At 50.6% G+C, this 10,102-nt stretch overlaps 3 protein-coding genes across 3 annotated transcripts; 2 read left to right on the forward strand and 1 right to left on the reverse strand.

Annotated features, from left to right (window-relative positions):
• Positions 1–39: 39 nt before the first annotated feature.
• Positions 40–2,976, forward strand: LOC6730524 (protein asteroid). The gene is made up of 3 exons (XM_016179349.3): positions 40–707; positions 764–1,204; positions 1,260–2,976. Exons 1-3 carry the CDS (start codon positions 174–176, stop codon positions 2,868–2,870), a joined length of 2,586 nt encoding a protein of 861 aa, XP_016022979.1. The 5' UTR covers positions 40–173; the 3' UTR covers positions 2,871–2,976.
• Positions 2,977–3,069: 93 nt separating this feature from the next.
• Positions 3,070–5,412, forward strand: LOC6730525 (cysteine protease ATG4B). Its single transcript, XM_002077668.4, has 5 exons — positions 3,070–3,589; positions 3,756–4,098; positions 4,161–4,240; positions 4,304–4,849; positions 4,965–5,412. Exons 1-5 carry the CDS (start codon positions 3,406–3,408, stop codon positions 5,045–5,047), a joined length of 1,236 nt encoding a protein of 411 aa, XP_002077704.1. The 5' UTR covers positions 3,070–3,405; the 3' UTR covers positions 5,048–5,412.
• On the reverse strand, positions 5,275–10,070 carry LOC6730526 (CBL-interacting protein kinase 15). The gene is made up of 7 exons (XM_016179223.3): positions 9,857–10,070; positions 8,104–8,203; positions 7,921–8,038; positions 7,706–7,862; positions 7,404–7,512; positions 7,100–7,342; positions 5,275–7,045 (listed from the first exon to the last, which is right to left on the reverse strand). Exons 3-7 carry the CDS (start codon positions 7,974–7,976, stop codon positions 6,231–6,233), a joined length of 1,380 nt encoding a protein of 459 aa, XP_016022981.1. The 5' UTR covers positions 7,977–8,038; positions 8,104–8,203; positions 9,857–10,070; the 3' UTR covers positions 5,275–6,230.
• Between the last annotated feature and the right edge of the window lie 32 nt (positions 10,071–10,102).

Genomic DNA, 10,102 nt, shown 5'->3' on the forward strand with positions numbered 1-10,102 from the left:
AGATACCAAGCTAATCGCTCAGATATACCAAACGGCAGCGAACGGTCACGCTGAAGCATCGATATGCACATCGATAGTATCGCACTGCAAACTGACATCACTATTAGCACGCTTTTAAAGTTTGCGGAAAATAGGTAAATAGGAAATTGGGAATATAGGCAAGCGCCGGGAAAATGGGAGTCCGCGGCCTGACCAGTTACATAGCGCAGCGCGCGGAGATCTACCTGAAGCCGCACGAGCTGCACTCCACGGCGCTGGTCATCGACGGCGACAACCTGAGCTGCAATCTGTACAAGGATGTCACCGGGAGCTACTCCGCCTTCGGCGGCGACTACGACGACTTCTACCGCGCCGTGGTGCAGTTCTTCCAGGTCCTGGCCGAGTGCAACATTCGGCCCTACGTGCTCATGGACGGCGGGTACGAGGAGCGCAAGCTGCGGACCGTGAGCACCCGGCTGCGCAACAAGATTTCCGTGATCAAGAAGATAAACCCCAATGCCTCCATCACGCTGTTCCCGCTGCACCTCAAGGAGGTTTTCGTGGATGCTGTGCGCGACTGCGGAGTCCCGGTGATGAGGTGCGTCTTTGAGGCGGACGACGAGTTGGCTGCTCTGGCCAGGAAACTCAATTGCCCAGTGCTCTCCTACGACTCGGATTTCTACATCCACAACGTCAAGTACATCCCGCTGATCACCCTGACTGTTAAGGTAAGGCATAAGTTATTTGGATTCCATCATATACTAAGCGATTCCGTCGGCAACAGGTGCTCACCAAGCAGGTGAAGAACAAGAACAGCAGCAACCAGAAGGACAGCCGGGATCTACGCCACTGCGAGGCCAAGAATGTGAAGAAGCGCACCCGGGCCAACAAGATTGTGGCTGGCATTCAAACCGCAGAGCAGACAGCTAGCCCAAAAGGGAATTCCAAGACCTACAAGTACCTCGACTGCTGCATCTACCGGGTGTCCCATCTCTGCGGACGAGGAACTCTGAGTCCCGAGAAGCTACCCCTTTTTGCCGCCCTCCTGGGCAATGACTATATTGCACGCAGTGCCTTCAAGAACTTTTTTGCCGCGGGAATGGGCAAAGCAGGACGAAGTCGCAAGCTAAAGCTTCAGCAGAAGCGCATACAGGTCATTCTCACATGGCTGAAGGAGGAAACGGCGGAGTCTGCTCTGGCGAAAGTGCTGTCGAGACTGAAAAAGGTTCGTGGCTTGAGATATCTATGTCCGACTCATGCCTAAAATTATATTATTGCAGAACCAGCGTGATTCCCTGGTCTCCCAAGTGAATGCAGCCATCTCTGGTTACTCCAACGAGTTGTGCCACGCCTACGATTACTTCGAGGAGCACTACGAGAATGCTTTTCCGTATATAGAACCCGTCAGTGAAGAGGAATGCAGTGACGATGAATATTCGGCTAGCCCCGATGAAAAATTATCAGATGTCGAAGAAGGCGAGGATCAGGAGGAAGCTGAGAACCAAGATGAGGAGCAGGAGGAGGAAGAGAAGCAAGGCGAAAATCCAGAGGCTGATTCGGGTGATGATGTGGAGGAAGAAGAGGAGACGGATGAAGGTCTCGAGTTGGAAGTAGAAGACAAAACGCTACTCTTCCCAAAATGGTTTCTGGACAAACTATATCCCGCGCACCTGCCCCGCAGCTTCGTGGACCTTATGCACCTGCGCAAGTACATCAACAACCCACAGATCGAACACTTTCCCTTCCACGACTCCAATGAAGTGGCCTTACCCATCCTGAACTACGTGTTCGCTCTTCTCCATCACGTAGAGGGTGAGAAAATGGAGCCACCATTGGAAGTGGATATGGATATGGATGGTTTGACAGTCCCCTATCTCACCTACCTCACCAGAGCTCTGCGAGTGACGAACGTGAGGTATATCAAGATGCCCATTGAAAAGACGCCTGCCTATGCGTTTGATCCTCTTTCGCCGGATGCCAGGCATCTAAGAGCTGTATTCGAAGACAATGTTCCCAATGCGGATACGGAGAAGTTGTTCAGCAAGCTCGACCAGTTGCCGGAGGATCTGAGGCTGTACTTTCTGGCCATTATCTACTGGTTACATCGCTCTGAGCACTGTGATTTGCTGCATCTTCACTCGCTGATCCTCAGTTTGGTTGTCCTACGAACCATAGACGTTACAATCCCTGCTGAACGAGAGGTTAAAACCTTCCTCAAGAGATTTGGCAAGACATTGAAGGCAGAGCGAGCAGTAAGGGATAAGGAAGCTGCCGAGGGAATCAAGCGCGGCATCAAACCTGCTCTTCTAGAGCTTTCTGTTCCAGATCGGATGGCTCATGTACCCAAATCGGACTGCTATTTAACGCAGCAGCGCCTACTGCCGCACTTCCATATGCAGGAGATCTTCAAGAAGAAGTTCGACTTGTACTCCACCACGGTTATCCACGCATTTGCTGAATTTCAGGCTGTGGTCTATCAACTCAATGGGCTCAACTCCCTTTTGGATCTTCCGCTACTGAGTCCAAGGATGAACCAGCTTTACTGCGGTGCCTTTCTCTACAACATATACGATTTGCTGAGGAATCGTGCCGATGTCCGCTACCATGTAGAGAACTTCCTGCTGCCCGACTCCAAGTTGATGTTCGATTTCTATTGCTACTTGTACGACTGGTGCGCGGAGTTTATACCAACTTGGAAGCGATTGGAGGTGGATCCGACGGCGGCGAAGGCCCTGCAGAAGAAGAGATTGAAGAAGCAGCGTCAGGCGGCCAGGAAACTGGAGCTAAAGGAGGCCAACGCGGATCCCAATGCGGAAATGGTCCAGGATGCAGATCCCGAAAACGACTTCTTCGATCTGAACAACAAATTCTGCGCGCTCAAGGTAGCGTAGCTAGTTCGAAGTCTCGCAAGTGCAATTTCGAAGTTTTTTACATTGTTACTAAACTATAATTTGCTTTAAATAATAAAAACAATTAAATATTTTGTAAAAAACTTCATTTTCGAATGCATTTTATTAACAGTTTAAGAAAATACTGTTATTTCCTATGTTATGGCCATGTTAAGTGCAACGTTTGGTATTTTGCCGAAGTAAAATACCTCATCAGTTGCGGTCATACTAACAGCTACGTCACTGCGTTGTAATCAACAAAAAAGAAAAATAAAGCAAACTAAACGAGCCGCAGACTGATCAAATGCTGGTTATCGCATAGTTTGTAATCAGCGCCCGTCACTGCCAACAACAAATGAAACCCCTGTGACCTCGGGCCAGAAGCAGGAGCATTGCCGTTGCTGCCAGCGAAAACAAAGGCCAAAACAAAGGCCCACCCGAAAAACAGAACGTCATTCGAAGGCAATTAGCCCGTAGTCGAGCAGCGGAGGCCCTGGTGTCCACCCCCTTCTCCTTCTGCCAGCGCACTTGGCAGTAGATGCTGGTTGGGCTCAGCGACCAGCTAGCGCGGATCATGGAGAGCGTCTTCGAGGCGTACTTGGGCCCAGACAGCGTCCTCGCCAGCGCAGTTGGTCAGGCGGTGGGCAGCGGAGAGCCGGAGGACATTCCCCGGAGAAACACCGACGTCTGGGTCCTGGGAAAGAAGTACAACGCCATACAGGGTAAGCCGAGGCCTTCTGGACTCGTGACATTTGCGTACTAATCTAGCACATTGGTCAGGATGAGTCATAAGGGGTTTCCCCAACCTTTTTCGATAGACATCGATATGACCATCACAGATGGATACCAAACTGTAATCTATAATCAAAACACCCTTTTCCTTTTCAGAGCTCGAGCTCATCCGACGCGACATTCAGTCTCGGCTGTGGTGCACATACCGCCATGGGTTTTCGCCGTTGGGAGAAGTCCAGCTCACCACGGACAAGGGTTGGGGCTGCATGCTGCGCTGTGGTCAGATGGTTCTCGCCCAGGCCCTGATCGACTTACATTTGGGACGCGACTGGTTCTGGACGCCGGACTGCCGTGATGCCACCTACCTCAAGATTGTGAACCGTTTTGAAGACGTGAGGAATAGCTTCTACTCCATACACCAGATTGCCCAGATGGGAGAGTCCCAGAACAAAGCGGTCGGCGAGTGGCTGGGACCGAATACAGTAGCCCAGATTCTCAAGTAAGACCAAATCATTGAGCTTAACATGGTGAAGAAGTGGGATGATCAATTGCTGATTTCAGAAAGCTAGTGCGCTTCGATGACTGGAGCTCTCTGGCGATTCACGTGGCCATGGATAGCACAGTGGTATTGGATGACGTATGTAAGTGTGAAAAATGGTCTGAATAGCCCGACTATTTCCCTAACAACTTTGGCCACTTTGTAGATGCGTCGTGCCGCGAAGGAGGCTCGTGGAAGCCACTGCTGCTCATAATCCCCCTGCGCCTGGGCATCACAGACATTAACCCACTTTACGTGCCTGCCTTAAAGCGCTGCCTTGAACTAGACAGCAGTTGTGGCATGATCGGAGGTCGGCCAAACCAGGCTCTGTACTTCCTGGGCTATGTGGACGATGAGGTTCTCTACTTGGATCCCCATACCACGCAGAGAACGGGCGCCGTGGCACAGAAAACTGCTGCGGCAGAACAGGACTACGACGAGACCTACCATCAAAAGCATGCAGCTCGCCTGAACTTCTCCGCCATGGACCCCTCGCTGGCGGTTTGTTTCCTCTGCAAGACCAGTGATAGTTTCGAATCCCTGTTAACCAAGTTCAAGGAGGAGGTGCTCAGCCTCTGCTCGCCTGCGCTCTTCGAGATCAGTCAAACCCGCGCGGTCGATTGGGACACCACGGAGGACATCGACTGGCCCACCATGCCGGACATCGATTGGCCCGCGGGCACCTCGGATTCGGACTCTTTTGCCATAGTTGGTAAGTTGATTCTTTCTGTTGTCTAAGACCACTTCGAGCTTCACAGCTCGCAGTCTGAATCAACAGTCCGCAATTCCACTCCGGTTTCACTCAATAAAATCACTCCATTTTCCAGAAGAGAGCGGCAGGGACAGCGACGCCGGCTGTAGCGGCGCCAGTGGCAGCGGCAAAAAGCCCAGTGAGAGCGCCGTCATTTGAGAGGTCGCCGGCGGAGCGCCTGCGCCGCACCAGAGCAGATAAAGCCCAGCCAGGCGAAAGTGGAGCACCCAATGAGGAGGTGGACGAGGAGAGGAGGAAACGAGTGGGCCGGGAGGTCGAGCCCCTGCGGATGCTGCGAATGCAATAAACTAAGGCTGGAGTGCATAATTAGACGAGTGGTTGAGATTTAGATTTTAGTATGTTTACGATTTGTACGAATGCGGTTCTTAGCGATTCATAATGCTGCTTTATTGTACGCGATTGACTCCACGGGAGACAATTTGGCAAAACACACACACAGAGCGACACTTACGGACACACACCGCTTTTTGATGATCAATTAAACATTTTTATGCAACGTTGTACATTGAAGACTCGATGAGATCGAGGCAATCGCCTTAGCCCGGTGTATAATTATATGTTTGTATTCGTAATATTCATTTTCCTTTCGTATATTCGTCTGTATATGCTCAAAAATGGACCAACAACTAAATACATAATACTTGGACTATATGTATATATCTATATATATGTACGCATGTATATATCAACTTTGCCATCCGCCTCTGGGCTCAACGTCTGGACAAACTGAAGCTACACGAACCAAGGAACTTTCTCGAATGAGTAACCAGGATGAGGATGCAGGAATCTACGTTAACAACAAACACGCGGCTACGCAGCTGGCGAATTGACACTAATTGGGCTTGACCTCTGGTCTTCCGGGCTGATTCCCGCAGAAAGGCAAACTGGGATTTGCAGATCAGAGTATCCAACTGTCTCCTAGCGTACCAAGTCAGAAGATTCCTTGCTAATCATATTCAAGGGACTTCTGATTCTTGATCTTTGAATGAATTTAAGTTTAGCACTTCATACATCCCATTTCTGGATATTCTGGGTAAATTCTATATTGTATTCGCTATAAAATTTTCTAATCTCAATTTGTTGGTTCAAAATCAAGCACTGGGAGTTAACAGTAGAATATTGGATATTCAAAGCTGATCAAGGCGGACTAGCCTCTAGTAGGAAAGGTTTTTGAGCTACTTTTTGAGTTCTTTGAACCTCAGATTCCTTTCAAAAGCGCACAGTGGCTGAGAAACCCAGTTTGCCTTTCCTCTCGGGGAATTCAAGGACCCAGCGGAACCAGGAGAGTAATATGAACATTCAACAACTATTTTCGGATGTCTTAGAGTATGCAGCACGATCTCTCAATCCGCTTCTCCGCCTTGGGCTCGCTGTGCAGCGCCATCTCCACGTGCTTCCGAGCCAGCCAGGACTGCTTCTGCAGCCGATTGACCACGATCCTGTAGGCGCCAATGATGTCGGAGCGCGGGCCACTCTGCCTGGCGTTGATCAGCATCTCGGAGGTGAGGCCCAGCTCGGCCAGGATCTGGCGTGCCTCGAACTCCAGGGCTCCTAGCTGGCTCAGATCCTCGGTGTTCGTGGGCAGCATGACGCAGCTGCCCGTCTCCGCGTCATAGTTCTTGAACAGGGGACAATCCTCGGCCACTTCCACATTCCACGGATTGATCTTGGCCGAACCGCACTGTCCACCGTTGGCCAGCTGCTTCTCCGGTTCCGTTTCCATAGGAGTGACCTTCTTCTTGAGGCTGCCGCAGAACATGTACCTCCTGGTTGGACGTTTCGCCTGCTCGGTGGACTGCGGCTCCTTCAGCTGACTTGACACCGGGACCAACAGTTCGTGTCCCATCTCGATTGGTTGCAGGAAATTCTGCACAAACATCTCGTCCTGCTGCCTGGTGTTCATGCTAATGGCCGGCTTCTTGACCACCTCAGCATACCGATCCCGTAGTGAGGCAGATTTCCGCAACCGATGCGACTTGCTGCGCACCCAGAAGATGGACCTCTTGACCGGCTTGGTGTGCTGGTTGATCTCCCACTGCATCAGATCGGCACTGAGCTTGGGACAGGTCACGAACTGGCTGTTCAGCATGTCGTCGATGGTTGGCCGCTGGGCGGGTATGTGGATCAAGATGCGTTCTGAAGAAGATATCAAGTTAAAGCATTATCTTTAATTAATATATAACCACTCACGTATAAGTCTTATGCAGGGCAAGCTGAGCTGGCCGGGCAGCAGATAGTCACCCTTCAGGATGGCTGCTTTCAGGCCGGGAATCGTGGGTGCCCGGAAGGGCATGTTTCCGACCACCATGAAGTAGAGCAGGATGCCCAGGGCCCACACATCCACGGGCGCCCCTATGTAGTGGTCATCGGAGAAGAGCTCGGGCGCCGCATACGGAGGGGATCCGCAGAACGTGTCGAGCTTTTGATTGGCACCTGTCAAAGGGAATGAAGTTGATTAGATTGCCGGCGGACTGGCTTGGCTGTTCACCCGCACCATTGATGAGTTGGGTGCTGAAACCGAAGTCGGCCAGCTTGAGGCGATCCTCGGAGAGGAGCAGGACATTTTCCGCCTTGATGTCCCGATGCACGTAGCCCAGACTGTGCTGCAAGTGCGATTGAGTTCAATTAATTGCACAGATGGAATAATTGAATAATGGAAACACGCAGGCAAATTAATATTAAATGGGCCATAAATCTCTGTGTGAAAGATTTAAAATGCATGATTCCCAGTTGACAATATTGATTTTTGGCTGAGATACAATTAAATTAAATTTCTATAGATAGGAGTCAGCTTACCATATGTTTGACTGCCAGGAGGAGCTGTTTCAGCAACGGAGCCGCATGAATCTCGCGCAGCGGACCGCCTTGGGTGATGTGGTTGTACAGCTCGCCACCACGAATCCACTCAGTGACCAGGTAGACGCGGCCCAGAGTTTCGACCACCTCGAAAAGCCTGCAAAACATAGGGAAGATAAAGGTCCAACTCTGGCACATATGGCATTCGTTTGCACCTCAGTATATTGGGATGATGCACACACTCGAGAGTGGCTATCTCGCTGGACAGCATTCGCAGTGCCTTGGCATCCAGTCCGGCCCGATCCAGGTCCACCACCTTAATGGCCACTTTGTCTGTAAGCCGGTAAGATTTTGGTTAATCCCTAATCTGATTGGTAGCCTTCTGATCTGTTCCTTACCACGCGTCAGTTGGTGGACAGCGAGCTTCACTTTCGAGAAGTTGCCGCGTCCGATGTCGCCACAGAATCTGTAGAGGCCAATGCGACGGCCGATGGTTACCTGTTCCGGAAAAGTTAATATGGTTTCAGTGCATTCCTTTTTTTTGTCCTTGCAACCCACGAGAGAAATTAATACACATTCTAGTTGCGCTTTCATCAAAGTTGTGGCAAAAGTCGCGGCATTTCCGGAACACTTGCGCCAGGGACAAGGCTCGTCTTAAGGTTAAGTAATCCGAGGCAGCGATTACTTGATACTCGAAAGTACACATGTTCCAGCAATTAACATTGACCGCTCCCGTAATTTATGCCCCCGAAGCCTTCCGTTCAAGAATTCTTGGTATTGCAATTAGCCAAGGTCAAGTGCGGCACTCTTTTTTGTTAATGTAATTTGAACTGCGCGCTGCACTTGACGTTGACGTTGCCGCTTTTGGCTTGTTGCTCGCCGTTCCTTTCACCGCTTGGCTTTCGCTCGCTCTGTTTTTTGCTCGTTAATCCACCTTTAAGCCATCGAGAGGGGCGGGCGGGCGCTAATTAAGGAACGCAACGCGGCGTATACGTAATGCGGATAGCTGGCGTTCGGTCACACGCGCATTCTGCATCGCAAGCCCCAAATAGGCGGCGAACGAGCTCACACAAAGACAGCAAATCCGCAAGTTCACTGGCCAAAAATCTAAGGGCTCTTATTGAAAGCTGCATTAATATTTTTCTAAAAAACTTAAGTCTTTAATAACAAGCAGCCTTGACTTTCTTATTAGATAACTAATTTAACAATGAGTTCTAAAAACCCAAAGGTATGCTAATTTTCTTCAAGTGTACCAACACATCGCCACTGCAAATTAGCCTTGAACCCATGCATAATTGCAGCGCTGCAGCAGAGGGTTTGTGTATTAGCTAACACACCCACACACGCGCAAGGGCGGGGCTCACACCGACACGAGTACACGGAACATGGCCCAAAAACAACAAGCGACAATAACCTGGCTTTCGCCGTGACGTCAGCGCCGTGTGTTGGGGTAACCCCCGCTTTTTCCGCGCTACTAAACAGGTTGCATTCGAAACGCACTTGTTTATGAAACACAATTCATCATGCACAAGGACACGCGAATCTGGCACAATAAGTTCACGACACAATGCGAAGATGAATTCTGCCATAACAATTTGCAGCTCTCGCGGATGCGGCACCACCAGGATGCGCAGGATATTTGTTTTTTACGGCACGGCTGTTTGGGATGCGAAAATTATCTAAGTGGCCATTTCATGTTGGGTGTGAAAAATCTTCCAGTTTCTTCATTTATTGGCAGTAATTTTGAGTGGGCTATAACATAAAAATGGGAATACTGTCTATCTATTTGATTTAAAGTATGGCATACAAATTTGCGCTGTGTGGCCAACTTCATAGTGCGAAGCATATCACGTATACGACATGTTGACCCTGCCTGACTTTGAATCAAACCACAAAGTTGCATTTCCTTAAACTGTTTCCCCAAGATTCCGCACCTCCGCTGCCAATTAACTCGAAATTTATATAAAAAGTTGGTCTGCCAGCGAGTGGCATGACTAATGGCGGGGTAATTGACATCCACCGAGCCATTGCGGCCACGCGGCGAAAGGGAGCACCTACAAACTCACAGGTGAGTGGCCCACCAGGCGCCCAGCTGGAGACGGACCCCTTGATTTGGGTATCGCCGCCGCAGGCATTTCAATTTGCACTCACCTCGTGGCCGCAGCGCGGATCGCATTGCAGCGCCTTGGTGAGCCGCTGGTAGGGCGGAGTGGGCGGGGGCGGCTGACAAATTGTCAGGGGCGTCGTCGTCGTTGTCAGCGGGGGCGTGGCCGCCGACGTCACCTTCACAGTGGCTGAGCTGCGCAGCGCCTTGGTATCCACGGCTGCCGTTTTGCTGCTTTCGCTTCCTGGGAGTCCTGGGGTTCCTCACTGGGCTGGCAACTTGTTGGTCCTCGG

Source organism: Drosophila simulans, chromosome 2L, assembly GCF_016746395.2.
Source record: "Drosophila simulans strain w501 chromosome 2L, Prin_Dsim_3.1, whole genome shotgun sequence".
Classification (NCBI taxonomy): domain Eukaryota; kingdom Metazoa; phylum Arthropoda; class Insecta; order Diptera; family Drosophilidae; genus Drosophila; species Drosophila simulans.